The sequence below is a fragment of the Bubalus bubalis genome, chromosome 6 (assembly GCF_019923935.1).
Source record: "Bubalus bubalis isolate 160015118507 breed Murrah chromosome 6, NDDB_SH_1, whole genome shotgun sequence".
NCBI classification, from domain to species: domain Eukaryota; kingdom Metazoa; phylum Chordata; class Mammalia; order Artiodactyla; family Bovidae; genus Bubalus; species Bubalus bubalis.
In genome coordinates, this window is record NC_059162.1 from 32019749 (window position 1) to 32035117 (window position 15369).

Below are 15369 nucleotides of genomic sequence, written 5' to 3' on the forward strand. Positions count from 1 at the left end.
CGGGAAAGCCGGCTGGGCGCTTAGAAGCAGATCTCGCGAGATGTAGGGAGGCTGTAGCTTGTCTAGAGGGGCGGAGGCCCGAGAGGAACCACGTGGGGACTCCTGGAGCTGAATCTCAGGCGGGCATCCAATTTGAGTCTAGATTAAAGTTGGAACCGTGGAGATGCGGAAGGAAACACCGCCTCCCCTAGTGCCCCCGGCAGCCCGGGAGTGGAACCTTCCCCCTAATGCTCCCGCCTGTATGGAGCGGCAATTGGAGGCTGCGCGGTACCGGTCTGGTGAGCCTGGGTCCTAGGCCGGGGAGTTTCCTTACCCCACCCCGGAGTGCCCCTTCCCGGGAATAAACCTTCCAGCCCGCACCTCGATTCCCCCGCTTGCCACCCTGACCCCTGCTTCGCTGAGCTCACCCCAACCGTGCCCCGCGTTCCCGGGCTCGGGTCCAGATCCAGTTAGCGGGCTGCTGGGCGGTTACCAGGGAAACGAGCCTCTCCACTCCTCATGCTGACATCTGGTATCTCCTTTAGATGGGGCGCTCCTGCTCGGGGCTTCTAGCCTGAGTGGCCGCTGCTGGGCTGGCTCTCTCTGGCTTTTCAAGGACCCTTGTGCCGCCCCCAACGAAGGTTTCTGCTCTGCTGGAGTCCAGACGGAGGCCGGAGTGGCTGACCTCACTTGGGTAGGGGACCGAGGTATCCTAGTGGCTTCTGATTCAGGTGAGTCACTTGCTCCTCATCTGTACAGGTGGAATGGAGGCTTGGGGTATAGGTCGGGCTGGGCTCAATTTTTCATGTTCCATACTCGGTGGAGGAATTCCAGGTGAGCTGCTTCAGATCCTAAAAGATGATGTAGTTAAAGTGCTGCACTCAATATGCTGGCAAATTTGGAAAACTCAGCAGTGGCCACAGGACTGAAAAGGTCAATTTTCATTCCAGTCCCAAAGAAGGGCAATGCCAAAGAATGTTCAGATTCACACGATTGCACTCATTTCACATGCTGGCAAGGTAATGCTCAAAATCCATCAAGCTAGGCTTCAACAGTATGTGAACTGAGAACTTCCAGACGTTCAAGCTGGATCTAGAAAAGACAGAGGAACCAGAGATCAAATTGTCAACATCCGCTGGATCATAGAAAAAGCTAGAGAATTTCAGAAAAACATCTACTGCTTCATTGACTATGCTAATGCCTTTGACTATGTGGATCACAGTAAACTGTGGAAAATTCTAAAGAGATGGGAATACCAGACCATTTTACCTGATAAACCTGTATGCAGATCAAGAAGCGACAGTTAGAACTGGATGTGGAAAATTAGAACTGGACAGGTTCCAAATTGGGAAAGGAGCATGTCAGGGCTGTTTATTGTTACCCTGCTTATTTAACTTATATGCAGAGTACATCATGGGAAATACCAGGCTGGATGAAGCACAAACTGGAATCAGGATTGCCAGGAGAGATATCAATAACCTCAGATACGCAGATGACACTACTCTTATGGCAGAAAGTGAAGAGTAACTAAAGAGCCTCTTGATGAAGGTGAAAGAGGAGAGTAAAAAAGCTGGCTTAAAACTCAACATTCAGAAAACAAAGATCATGGCATCCGGTCCCATCACTTCATGGCAGATAGATGGGGAAACAATGAAAACAGTGGCAGACTTTATTTTCTTGGGTTCCAAAATCACTGTGGATGGTGCCTGCAGCCATGAAATTAAAAGACGCTTGCTCCTTGGAAGAAAAGCTACAATAAACCGAGACAGAGTATTAAAAAGCAGAGACATCACTTTGCCCACAAAGGTCCAATATAGTCAAAATGACGTTTTTTTCTAGTCATGTATGGATGTGAGGGTTGAACCATAAAGCAGGCTGAGCACCAAAGAATTAATCTTTAGTAACTGCAGTGCTGGAGAAGACTTTTGAGAGATCAAACCAGTCAATGCAAAAGGAAATCAACCCTGAATATTCTGTGGAAGTGCTATTGCTGAAGCTGAAGCTCCAGTACATTGGCCAACTGATGCAAAGAGCCAACTCATTGGAAAAGACCCAGATGCTGGGAAAAACTGAAGGCAGGAGGAAAAGGGGACGACAGAAGATTAGATGGTTGGATGGCATCACTTACTCAAATGGACATGAGTTTGAACAAACTCAAGGAGTTAGTGAAGGACAAGGAAGCCTGGTGTGCTGTAGCCCTTGGGGTCACAGAGAGTTCGATGTGACTCAGAGACTGAACAGTAGCAACAACATACTTCGTGCTTGGGGGAGCTTGAAGGTTTTGGTCCCAAAGGAGAATAACTGTGTGGGTAGGATATACCTGTCCCAAGATTCTAAATTGGTGGAAATTTCTAGCAAAATTCATAACAAAATTAAGACATGAATGAAACTGTTTTTCTCTGTATCCACCCAAGATCAAGGATGATGTTGATCTTAAAGATGATGCTGAAACCAATCTATGCTCTTTCCATCTCTTCCCAGTTTCTTACATGTCTTTATTCTGCTTTCTTTGTTTTGAATGTCAGACTTAGTGGACAAACCAGTGGAGGGTTTCATGTTTTAAAAAAAAGAATAGAGGTGTTGGCAGGTATTGCATGGAAGGATAAAGGTGGGACAATTAATGTCCAAATAACTGGGACTATTTAATCATACTAAACTGTGTGCTATCCATATCATTGTGGAGATGTCATCCTTGTCTTTCGAGAACTTAGCGTCCTAGAAGTGAAGTGCTGTCTTGGTGTAACCCCAGCTTGTTTCCTTCACCGTCTTCCCCACCCTCAATAGGTGCTGTTGAATTGTGGGAGCTGGATGAGAATGAGACGCTCATTGTCAGCAAGTTTTGCAAGTATGAGCATGATGACATCGTGTCTACAGTCAGTGTCCTGAGCTCTGGCACACATGCTGTCAGTGGTAGCAAAGACTTCTGGTGGGTCCCCACTCTCATTGCTCCTGTTTCTGGGCCTTCTTTGGGTGTCTTAGATGTCACATTAGCCTCATTAAGTAATGTTTTGGGCTCATTGTAAGAACCCAGTGACTAATTATGGCATACCTATAAGGTTTCTTGGACTTCCCTGGTGGCTCAGATGGTAAAGCATCTTGTTTACAATGCGGGAGACCTGGGTTCAATCCCTGGGTCGGGAAGATCCTCTGGAGAAGGAAGTGGCAACCCACTCCAGTACTCTTGCCTGGAAAATCCCATGGACGGAGGAGCGTGGTGGGCTACAGTCCATGGGGTCTCAAAGAGTCGGACACGACTGAGCAACTTCACTTTCACTTTCATAAGGTTTCTTATAAGGTTTTCTTAGAGATTTTGCAGTCCATTGTAAAAGTAGACTGTACCAGAAGTCCAGTAGATGACAAAGATGTAGGAATATATGTTTGAATACATGTTTTTATATATATAGTATAGGTCAAATTAAGTCTCTGTTTCCTTTGCTTCTTAGCATCAAGGTTTGGGACCTTGCTCAGCAGATGGTTCTGAATTCATACCGAGGTGAGTGCATCTTCTTTCCTTTTTAGTTCCTGTCATAGCTATTTTGTTTTTATTCTCTCCTTTGTGCTCTTTGAGCTTTCCTTGGATGTCAGTGACACCAATTCTTTGCTCTCCTGCCTGGTAGTTTTCTTCCAAAACTATGGTCAAGTCCCAATGTTGACTCTAGCTCTTAATCTCCCTATATCTTTTTAATTGACAGGCTCATCACCTTCTTGATCACCTGAGGCCCAAACTCCCAGTCCTCTTCCACTCCTCCTTTTTCCTTCTATCAGTTGGTCCCCAAGTTCTTTGGAATTTTTTTCCATTTGGTCAGTGACCTTCCTTTTCATTTCTTATGCTCCCATTTACATTCAGTCTTTAGCTCACCTAGACCGTGGCACTCATTTCATCTCTTGACCTGTCATCTTTGGTCTTTCATTGGTTTCTTGTGGCTTGCAGGTTAATATCTCAGGTTCATGTCATGGCATTCAAGCCTTTTTACTGTCATTCCTCCTTCAAGCATATTATGCTATCTAAACAGTACATCTCAGGCATTCTTCAAGTATAAACTCTGATACTCATGAATCTTGAACTTTTTGATTATTCCCCTCCATAAAAATCTCATTTTTAGAAGATGAGAGCCATCATTTTCTATTAACTTTCCCCTTTTTGCTCACTTTCATTAACAGCACTAGCAGTTAACTTTGTTTGGGGAGCCATTCTTCATGAAGATACCAGATCTTAATGAAGATAATGTATAGGGCATTAATGTATGTGTGACTGAAAGACATAGATATAGGTGATAACTGGCTCCCTCACTGCCTATCTCTGCCAATTCTAACTGCAAAGTGTATGATTCAGATACGTGCAAAGCAAAACCACAGACTCACACGTCTCCTGGAGTTTCAGATAGTTAGACAATAATGTTAAAATGCCAGTGTTCAAAGTCTACTATATTAGCCTTTTGTTTCCTAGACATATATGTTTTTCTGGCCAATGCTAAATAAACACTTGCCCCTTTCAGCCTTTTTCATTAGTTCTTTTTTTTTTTTAATTTAAATTAAAAAAAATTGAAGTATAGTTGGTTTACAGCGTTGTGACAGTTCTTTGTGTTTATTCGTATTCCCCCCACTGATTTCAAATTCCCTAAAGGCAGAGGCCCCACGTAGTTTTTCATCTTTCGTCCTCCACCATGGTGTTTGCCCCAAAGCTTTCTTTGAAGTGAGCAGTATGTTCCTGTTCATAATGTTGGCTTTCCATGGATTCTATGGAGGGTGGCTTGAACCCACCCTTCTATCTCAAGGCAGAGCCACATCTATCTTAGAGTATGGTTAAATCACTTTGGAGAAGGTGGTTTCCACAGCCTGTAATTAACATTTAGAGTGACCTTTAACATTCTTAGCGTGCAGCCCTAAAAGAATTGTGAAAAACTGTACCCTTTCACATGTTTTTAAATTAGTACCTAAATACTTGTGTTCGTGGTGTGGCCAAGAAAGGTCAGCCTCCTTCACAGAATTACCCAGATGCGCTTTCTTTTGTTCTTTGGCTCTTAGAAAAACCCTCTTTTGTTTTATTTAGGTTTTTATGCTCTGAACACCACACCACGGTAAAGCTTGGGGTGGAGGAGAGGTGTGTGTTTCTTCTACACATGGGAGAAGGATGACTGTGAGAGTAGAGGTCTGCAGTGCTGGCAGACCACAGGCAGCCTCTTAGTTTGGTGTGGAGAGAAAACATTGGAGAAATGCCCTTAAAACTCCCGAGTGTCCAGGACTCCCTTGAAAGTCTTTGTATGCTACCTGGAGCCATGTGTGCTTGTGCTGTTTAGGCTGTCTTTACTGTAAATCCCTCCACCGATCGGACTCAGCCTTTATCATTCATGTCTATCAGTTCCATTCCGTTCAGTCCCTCAGTCATGTCCAACTCTGACCCCATGATAGTCAGGCTCCCCTGTCTATCATGAACTCTTGGAGCTTACTCAAACTCGTGTCTGTAGCTGTTCATTTTCCTGCAAGTCTACTGAGGTTTTATAATGCTATCAGCATTTCCTCTTAGGTTTTGTCTCATCCAGACTCTCACGGAATTTGTTCATTTGCATCATAAGACTAGCTAGGGCTAGTTCTTACAGCCTCCCTCCTACCCCTTCATAGTATCTGGGCTTTGTGATAAGATTGCTTTTATTTCCTCTGTCATACTTCTTGTTCCCTCTCCTCTACAGCTCATTCTGGGCAGGTCACCTGTGTTGCTGCCTCTCTCCACAAGGATTCTGTGTTTCTTTCATGCGGTGAGGTGAGATATAGCTGCTTTTCCCCACCCTTGACCACACCCAAACCCTTTAGACCTAAGTCTGGCACGGATGGCTTCTGGCCAGCAGCTGTTTTTGGATTGTGAAGCCTTTTTTCTATTCCTTCTTCTAGGACAATAGAATTTTACTGTGGGATACCCGCTGTCCAAAGCCAGCATCACAGATGGGTGAGTCTGAGAGCTGGTGGTGGGATGATGGTACTAGGAACCCACCTGGAAGAGACTTTCCTTGGCCAGAGTCAAAGGCAAAGTTACCAGATGTCCAGTCACTAACATGAATGATCTAATTGCTTTCTTTCCCACTGAGGTTCATGTTGTGCAGTGGGTCCCAAGAGGAGGGGCTAGTTCCTGAGGGTGGGGGTAATTGATACTTCCTGGATGGGCAAATAAAGGGGCCAGAGTTGTCAACTTCATGCTTTATGTTGAAACTCGCCTGTGACTCAGGTCTGGAAAGAGCAGGAGGCTGATAGGTTGTGAGGATCCAGTGTGAGGATGGGATTGCCTTAGCAGAACTTGGGAAACTGAATAAAGGTGCTCCTGGGATTTAGAGTGACTTCACCACCGAAGCTTCTTCTCAAAGCTGAGGTCAGAGTTTTGTTCCAGACCCTTCTTCTCTCCTTCACAGGCTGCAGTGCCTCTGGCTACCTTCCTACCTCCCTGACTTGGCATCCTCAGCAGAGTGAAGTCTTTGTCTTTGGTAAGGCAGCATATCCAACTGTGTGTTGACTCTGGGAAGGGGAGAATAAGCAAGAAAGCTCACTCCATAGTACACGAGGCTCTGGCTGCTCAGTCTGTCAGCACACTTGAGCACTCAGTGAATTATGCTAATGGGGATGTGTGAAGGTAGGATGATCCAAAACTAGTTTTAGTTTAGCTTTAAAGAACACGATAATTTTTATTCTAGAAGATTTGATTCCTGATTGGTGTGGCTCTTATATTCATGGCTAGAAGTCAGTGGGCCACAAAGCAGGAGGATTGTTACATAGGGAATCCTATTGTATAGTAGGCAATAGTTGTGCTAACATGGTGATTTGGCTGTGTATACTGTGATGTAGTTTGTGGTTAACACAACAGTTATCTCATCCAATAGTTTTAATTTCCACAACCCTCAAATGACTAAATATTTCTGCTTTACCAAAGAGGAAATGGATGCTCAGAACAGTTAACTTTTTCAAGATTGAAGAACCAGCATTCAAATATAGATCTGGCTGAGTCCAAAGCCCATTCTCTTAACCCCATTGACATACTCCCTCTTCTTCCTTCAGGTGATGAGAATGGGACTGTCTCTCTTGTGGACACCAAGAGTGCAGGCTGTGCCCTCAGCTCTGTTGTGCACTCCCAGTGTGTCACTGGGCTGGTGTTCTCCCCACACAGGTACTGCTCTTTGTCATCAAGGGCCTGGGAGATAGGAAAGGGAAGAGTGCGGGAGAATACTTGTGTTGGCATAGCATTAGCTGATTGGGTGGTTCCTTAAAACAGACACTGTTTTACCTAAAGACCTTAATAAGTGAAAAATCTCTTAAGACTGTAGTCCGTTTTTTGGGTTGTATGGTCTCTGACTGCAAATGGCTAAAACATGGTCTTGTTCCTGCTCAACACCCCAAATGACTTATACTATGGGCTTCTTGGGCTGTGTGGTTAGAAAGCCTGTGTTTCTAGGTTATTGCTGAAGCTACAGGGAGGGACCAGATGGAATGGTTAGTTGCAGGGATGGCTCTCTGCCCTAGCTTTGCTCCATTTTCCTCATCTTCCCTTGGAACTTATACTGTAGACTTGAGTAGTAGTCAGGCTTTAAACCAAAGTGGGGATCAAGCTACCTTCTCTGGTCACTTTAGAGTGGGGTTTGGGGACTGCCCAGTCAAATTTTGTCCTGATACCTATGGACTGATCTTTCGCAACCTTCTCCTTCTCTCCTAGTGCTCCCTTCCTGGCCTCTGTCAGTGAGGACTGCTCACTTGCTGTGCTGGACTCAGGCCTTTCCGAGGTGTAAGTGACACGGACCCTATGATCAGGAGTCATGGAGGGACCAGCAGATGGCTGGGTCTTTTTACCCTTCGGAAAAGCACGTTGTCTCTTTTCAGGGAGACTTGGTGATGGAAGCAGGCTAGCTGTTGACTGTCTCCCTGTTCCAGGGACTGACTCCCAAGCTTTGTGCCTGGTAGAGGAATGTGGTGTTGGGTGGGATTCCTGAGCCTGGCATTCCAGCGATCTCTCAGAAAGGAACACTGTGTGCTTTTTTGCACAAAGTACCACGTGTAGGAATGCAGCCTGCTATAGGATAAAAGGCCCCAGACACAAGATCTGAGGGTACTGCCTTCTTTGCCACAGGATGCTGTCTGACCCTGACTCACATCATACCCTTGCTCTAGCTGTCATTTCTTCTATGAAAATAGGGCACTGGATTGGATGATGGAGTCTTCTTTGTGTAGCTGCACTGCTGGCCTGATGACTAGGTCATATATGGTGAAGTGGAGTGTCTTTCCATTTCTTTTTTCTTCTGTCTCTTACCAAGCCCCCACTTTTCTTTGTTCTCTTGTAGGTTTAGAAGCCGAGCCCACAGAGACTTTGTGAGAGATGCTACTTGGTCTCCACTCAATCACTCCCTTCTTACCACAGTGGGCTGGGACCATCAGGTCATCCACCATATCCTGCCCACAGAACCTCTCCCAGAGCCTGGACCTAAGAGTGCTGCCGAGTAGATTGGATTTCAGACAAGAAGTGAATCCCCCATGAGTATCCACGCCCTTTGCCCTTGCCCTCTCAATTTATGAGACAACAGAGGAGCCTTTTGCAGTATGTTGGTACACGACATCTGTGCAGTTAAAAGGCGCTGTGTCTCAGCCTGGGGGAGGCTGGATCCTGGGGTCCTGTAGTCAGGGAAGAAAAATTCCCTTGAACATGGATGTGTGTGTGTGTGTAGATACGTAGTCTTTGTAGGTGGGGGGAGGGAGAAAAATATCCATCCTGTGTCTTTCCCAGAGCCCAATCCTCCCCATGCCCTAAAAATTAGCAAGGGATTTTTATGCTTCCCACTGTAGCTGTGCATTAGGAATTGGCCATGTCTGAGGTACGGGATGTGGGCATTCCTGGATTCTTGGAAACTGCTCATAGAGATAGGAGCAACTTTATTTTTTTATAGAGCTTAATTCAGCTTTATCATGAGCAGTACTTCCATTTACATCCAGTCCAGCCCACTTTAAGGAAGAGCCAGGACACTCACCACAGTTTTATGCATCTCCTTGTTATTAAACTGAGCCAGAAGTCCAGTTTCTGGCCGAATGAGAAGTTTGGCTGGTACCTGTGTAATGCCCTCTCACTACCGCCACCCCTGTGGAGCTGTGTTGATGAGGATGGATGTATTTCTGTCATAGATGCCATAGAAGAGGTTCCGGATGGAGAGCTTAAAAGCATTTCCGTTAAAAACTGACATAGACCTACATAGGAATGTCTGCCACCTTCCCACCTGAAAACAGCCTGGGTCCTGACCTCTTTTGCCTCTGGGTCCCTGTCTCTGGACATAGGAAACCTGATGCTATTTTGGGGGACTCTGAAGAGTTTAAATACAGCATCAGAGAGAGAAGTACCGGTCAGTGAAATAAAAAGTTGATTCATTTTTGGCTTGTCTTTTGAAGCATGTGTGTTATGTGCAGTTAGACATGTCACTTACGTGAGTCATCAAGGTATCTATCTTAGAGCCCGCTACTTTTTCGTGTGCTTCCTCAGCCCCCCAGAGTAGCTAGTTGAAACTTAAGGTAAATATTTGTTTACTGGATTGGTGGCTGCTGCCACTTAAAAGTTATGGATCAATTACTCATTGTATTGAAACTAAATTAAACCAATTATGTACTTTTGTGCTTTGCAAGTTTTGTTTAGCTAAAATCTCATGAAACTGGGGTAGTTTCATGGGCGAAGTATTTGTAAGTAAAGCTGCTGTGTTTCACCCTTGCTGAGCATGAGCTCTGGTCTCACAATTACCCTTAAGTAAAAACATGGGACTTTGTTACTAGATGGTCTACCTCTTGGGTTTGGGGAGAGATGAGAATGAAGCCTTCACTGTTTTTCACTGTGACTTTAGAGAGGTAATAGGGTTTGTTGATAGAAACTCTTCAAGTTCTTCCTGGAGATAAAAGCTTAAAATTTGTTATCTCTTAGAGAGAGTGAGGTAGGTAGGAATTAAATTTGCATAGGCCTGTTCCTCATGGACTTCGAATAGTGGAGAGAAAGAGATAATCCAGGGAAATGAATGTATTGTGTCAAGGTGGTTAAAATGACACCAAAGGAGAAAACCTAGAGTTTGAAGAACCACATTACTTAATGTAAAAAATGTTAGGATTCAGATAAACCTGTGCTGATGAGAATAATTCCATCCATGATCATCACCAAGACATTTGCAAATGTAATCAAAGTCATGTTAGAGATGATCGTTACAGTTTTGGTTGACTGTGTCTACTATGGTGAGAAAAAAGATTGTTCAAGATAGAAGGTGACCTCAGAATAATCAGAAATGTATTATCACATGTGGGGTTATTCACTAGTCATTTATTTGAGAATAGTTTCAGTAGCAGGAGCACAGGTTTGCTGATAACAGGTGGAAATAGGCTCATTTTGTTTTGTGTAAAACCATACAAGCATCTATTTTGTGTTTAATTTCACTGGTTCACATGTCTGAACACCTGCAGTAAACCTGTCTCCGTTTTCATTGTCCTCACTCAAGTCCACTAACCTGGCTGACCGTATACCACTGCTGATTTCTAGTGCTCAACAACAGACACAGGTTGGCTCAAGTACTGTTTCAGGTAGCTCCAGACATCAGGTTCATTCTCCAGGATCTGTCCTGCCCCACAAGACAGTGGGAGGCTTGTCTTTAATTATTAGCTTTGTAGGCATTACCTGCTGGTTCACAGTCTCACTGAGGCAGCAGAATGGGCTTCCAGTCATATGTCCTCTGGGCAGTGTGGTAGGGCACAAGATTGGGAGAGCAAGAGTGGGAAGGTGTATATAGTTATTTTCCAGTCACTCAGTTGAGGGCTTCAAAACTTCCTTGCCACATCTAGACCTAAAAATTGGCTCTGATTTGTGGCAGATTTGTGGCATTTGGACAGCATAAACAGTATTTCTGTGGTTGCTTGACTTGTATCTACAAATTAAAAGAATAGGAAAAGGAAAAGAAAAGCTCATTCCAAACTCTTAGGTAAGCATTTCTTTCAGTAAGATATACACCAAATATTTGTATGCAGTCTAGGGAAGTTTTAGGGCATCTAAGGAGAGCCAACATAGTGTGAAAAGCTGAAAGAATTCACGTCAAATTGCTGTTTATACATCTGGGTCACACTGAACTTGAGAACCACTTGTGCAGGGAACTGATTTTGTTTCCCAAAAGGGTAAGGAAGCTCTAATCTGATTTTTGAGGTGAGTAAAGTTTCTGATGAGTATCAGCAGTCTATATAGCTTGATTTTGGAAGAGTAAGCAGACCAACTTTGAACCCCAACATTTCCTTACTGAGTTCTCTATCACAAATGGATGGCTGCAGAGTTTTTCATCTTCATTATGTGGTTATAGGCCTCGTACTATCCAGAGAGTGAAGGAGGTGCAGAGATACGGACAGGAAATGTTAACTCATTTTAAGTTACAGAGGCATTTAAGGTACAATTGCTGATCCTAAAATCTGTATCATTGGGAGTAAGGTTTACTGTAGTCCTCAACGTATTCTGAAAACTCTGCTTGTCTTGTAAATGATGTTCTGCTGCTTCAGTATATAATAGATCATCAAAATTTGAAAGGTCAGTAATAAAGGGCTTCACCTCCAAACATCATCCTTTTAACTTTCTGGTGCGAGCTCAGCTGGCGCTGCTGGGTGAGAGTTCCTTCAGTGAATGTAGACGTCTCATTATCACTGTGATGTTGGGTATCAGATGCTGGTATACTTCACTTTGGGATGAACCACGTTATATGCATTAAGAGCTTCAGTTTCAAGCTAAAATTTTCCATTCCAATAGTAACCCTTATTTGGGATCTTAGGTGAAAGGAATGAAGCTTGTTTGAATCAGAAAACGTGCTTTACATGTACAAGCTAAATCCGCTTCAAGCTCTGCAGATTTTTAACAAGCAACTTGTGTCTCACAGAAGCCCTCTGATTAGGTCAGAAACTGTCTGATGTTCAGTCCCCTGACCATTATCCAATGTCAGTTTGCTTGGCAGAGTTTGCATTAATGCCACCCTTGACTTTGGCATCTAGAAACGCAATCTCGTGCCCAATGCCAACCCTGGGCCCCTGTTGCAGACTCCACTTGGCAAGATAAATGTGTGCCTTTTTGTTTTCTCTCAGTTGTTTTTTAAACAACATTAAGATAAAATACAAAATTTTAAGTATATAATTCATTGGCATTAAGTTCATTTATGTTGTGCAACCACCATCCCTCATCCCAAATTAAAACTTTGTATCCATTAAACAACTCTTCTCCCAGACCTTGGCAACCACGCTTCTACTTTCCTGTCCATGAATTTGACTGTCCTAGGTACTTCGTATAAATGGAATTATACAGTGTTTTTCCTATGTGTCTTATCATTTGATTTGCTAAGGTGTTGTCTTGCTCCTCAAAATGTCCATGGACCAAGTTTCTGTTGGCATCATCAGAAACTTGTTAGAAGGACCAAACATTCAGACCGCCGAAATCAGAATTTATATTTTCACAACTTCCCCAGTGACTCCTGCATGTTAAAGTTGGAGAAGGACCAACTTTGATTATGATCCACTGAGAATTTTAGATGGTCAGGAACCAGGCAGGGAAGTCACCAGTGATATGAGAGAACAGTTTGGTGTGTCAAGCTTTTGGGCATTGTGATGTGTGGTAGTGAGCAAGATAGACATGGTCAGCCCAGCCTCTAGCAGCTAAGTCTAGACAGAAAGAGACAGGATGGAATTAGTGTTTTAGTGTTAGCCAAAAAAAAAAAAAAATGAAGACTGCTGGAAAACAGAGATTGTAGCCAGTCATGAAGAAGTGGTAAATCTTCCCAGATGAAGTGACATTTGGATTGAGTCCTAAAGGTTGAATGTGGAGTCGCTGTTGCTTGGGGCTGGGGAAGAATTCCAGATATGTGAGTCTTGCTGTGGAAGGAGCTTGGAGTTCCCTAGAGAAGGAGGTATTGCAACTAGGGTTAAGTGGAGGTGGAGGGTGCAGGATAAAAGATGAGGCTAGTTGCCACTGGATGGTGGGTGCTGTGGGCCATACTGAGGATCTCAAAGCAGTAACACGGTGAAAGTGCTTTTGAAATGGATTCCATTGCTGTGCTTTGTGGAGGGGAGACTATGGAAGCTTAAAGGTGACGAGGTTTTTATGTATTTTTTTTCCTCTGATCTCAGCCAGTAGGGTATAGGCAGCTGAACTAGACTTGGCCATTTGGCTATTCCCATCTGGGACTTAAATCTGGAGGCAGAGCTGCAAAGATTTAAAGAATGGTTATCTGACAATGACGAGGACAGCTCAGTAGCAGCAGCACCAGTGCCATCATTGGAACTTCCTAACCAGACTTCCCATGGCAGGACTCTGGCAATGTTTGTGTTTGTTTGTTTGTTTGTTTTTTAAGTTGAAGGATAATTGCTTTACAGAATTTTGTTGTTTTCTGCCAAATTGCTTTTAATAAATATTCATTCTGGGATCCTGACTATGTTTTAAGATGGATTCTTGATATTGAGCTGTATGAACTTTTTATAAATTTTGGAAATTAACTCCATATTCATTTGCAAATATTTTCTCCCCTTCAGTAGGTTTTTGTTTCATATTGTTGATTTCCTTTGTTGTGGAAAAGCTTTTGATTAGGTCCTATTTATTTTTGCTTTTATTTCTTTTGCCTTAAGAGACAGATCTAAAAAAATATTGCCATTTATGTCAAAGAGTATTCTGTCTATTTCTCTTCTAGGAGTTCTGTGGTCTCAGGTCTCACATTTAGGTCTTTAATCCATTTTGAAGTTATGTTTGTATATCGTGTTTGAGAAAGTTCTAATTTCATTCTTTTACATGTAGCTGTCCAGTTTTCTCAGCACCATTTATTAAAGTGACTATCTTTTCTCCATTGTATATTCTTGACTCCTTTGTTGTAGATTGACAAAGTGTGTGGATTTATTTCTGGGCTGTCTATCCTGTTGCATGGATCTGTGTGTCTGTTTTTGTGCCAGAACTATACTACTTTGATTAATGTAGCTTTGTGGTATGGTCTGACATCATGGAGTATGATACCTCCAGCCTAGTTATTTTTTCTTAAGATTGCTTTGGCAACTTGGGTCATTTGTGGTTACTTGTTCTTAGTTCTGTGAAAAATGTCATTGGTATTTTGATAGGTATTACATTACTTCTTTAGATTCTCTTTGGTAATATGGACGTCTTAATGTGTTAATTCTTCTAGTCCAAGAACATGGGGTATCTTTCCATTTCTTTGTGTTGTTTTCAGATTCCTTCATCAGTGTTTTATAGTTTTCAGAATATATGTCTTTCACGTCCCTGGTTAAGTTTATTCCTAGTTATTAATACTTAATTATTTTTGATGTGATTGTAAATGGAATTGTTTCTCCTTAATTTTTCTTTACTTTTGTAATTTTCATTATTACAAACAAAGAACCCAATTAAAAGTGGGCAGAAGACCTGAAAAGACATTTTTACATAAAGATACTTATGTCACGCGAGTGTATGTTCCTTGGTTCTTTGTCTCGTCACAACAAAGATTTGGAGTGACGGACATTAAAGCCCCCTCGGCGGGTCACAACTCTCAGGTCTTGGATAGACCGTGTTATAGCTCTCAGGTCTCGAATGGACCATGTTATAGCTCTTAGACAAATCAGTGTTACAGCTCAGTGTTACAGCTCTATTTTATTTAGAAGATAGCAGGAAAATCCATCTTGGAGGCGTGAGGGCACATGGATCCAAAGACTGGAGGAGAAGAGCGCCCCAGTGCGCGGGAGAGAGAGAGAGCTAGAGAGAGCTAGCTTTGGCTCTTTTTTTTATATGTTTATCTCTCCCTAGGCCTGTTCTATGTAAATTGGGCCAGCCAGGAGTGTTGTTTGTTTTTCCTGAGGTCCTCACTCCGGTCCTTGGACCTTCTTTTGTTCTATTTTCGCGGGCTTTTCCCTTCCTTGTCTTTTAGCCACTGCCATTTTGGACTCTTTTTCCCTATTCTACCTACCTAACGTTTAGATGGCCAACAGGCACATGAAAAACAGCTCAACATCACTAATTATCAGAGAAATGCAAATAAAAACCACAATGAGATGCCACCTCACTCCTGTCAGAATGGTTATCCCCAAAAAGTCTACAAGTAACAAATGTTGGTGAGGATATGGAAGAAAGGAAATCCTAGTGTTGGTGGGATTGTGAATTGATGTAGCCGTTATGGAAGACAGTATGCAAGTGTCTCAAAAACTAAAAATAGAACTACAATAGGATCCAGGAATTCCACTCCTGGGTATGTATCCAAAGAAAACAAAAGCACTAATTTGAAAAGAATCTTGTGCCTTAATGATCATAGTAGCATTATTTACAATAGCCAAGGTATGGAAACAATCTAAATGTCCATCAAGTGAATCCGTCCATGGACTTTCCCAGGCAAGAATACTGGAGTGAGTTGC

General features: G+C 43.1%; 1 protein-coding gene across 2 annotated transcripts in view; it reads left to right on the forward strand.

The window, feature by feature from the left end:
* Positions 1 to 15369, forward strand: part of WDR77 (WD repeat domain 77) — a 26749-nt gene continuing 11380 nt past the window's right edge. Inside the window, exons 1-10 of one of the 2 annotated variants that reach the window (XM_006069476.4) lie at positions 1 to 278; positions 525 to 710; positions 2764 to 2905; positions 3423 to 3472; positions 5667 to 5737; positions 5866 to 5920; positions 6378 to 6449; positions 7018 to 7126; positions 7670 to 7738; positions 8292 to 9603. In XM_006069476.4, coding sequence (XP_006069538.1) covers positions 164 to 278; positions 525 to 710; positions 2764 to 2905; positions 3423 to 3472; positions 5667 to 5737; positions 5866 to 5920; positions 6378 to 6449; positions 7018 to 7126; positions 7670 to 7738; positions 8292 to 8451 — 1029 coding nt within the window. In that variant the 5' untranslated portion in view covers positions 1 to 163 and the 3' untranslated portion in view covers positions 8452 to 9603. Of the gene's footprint in view, positions 279 to 524; positions 711 to 2763; positions 2906 to 3422; positions 3473 to 5666; positions 5738 to 5865; positions 5921 to 6377; positions 6450 to 7017; positions 7127 to 7669; positions 7739 to 8291; positions 9604 to 15369 lie in introns of those variants that run through there. The other variant, XR_006551757.2, reaches the window with a different exon arrangement.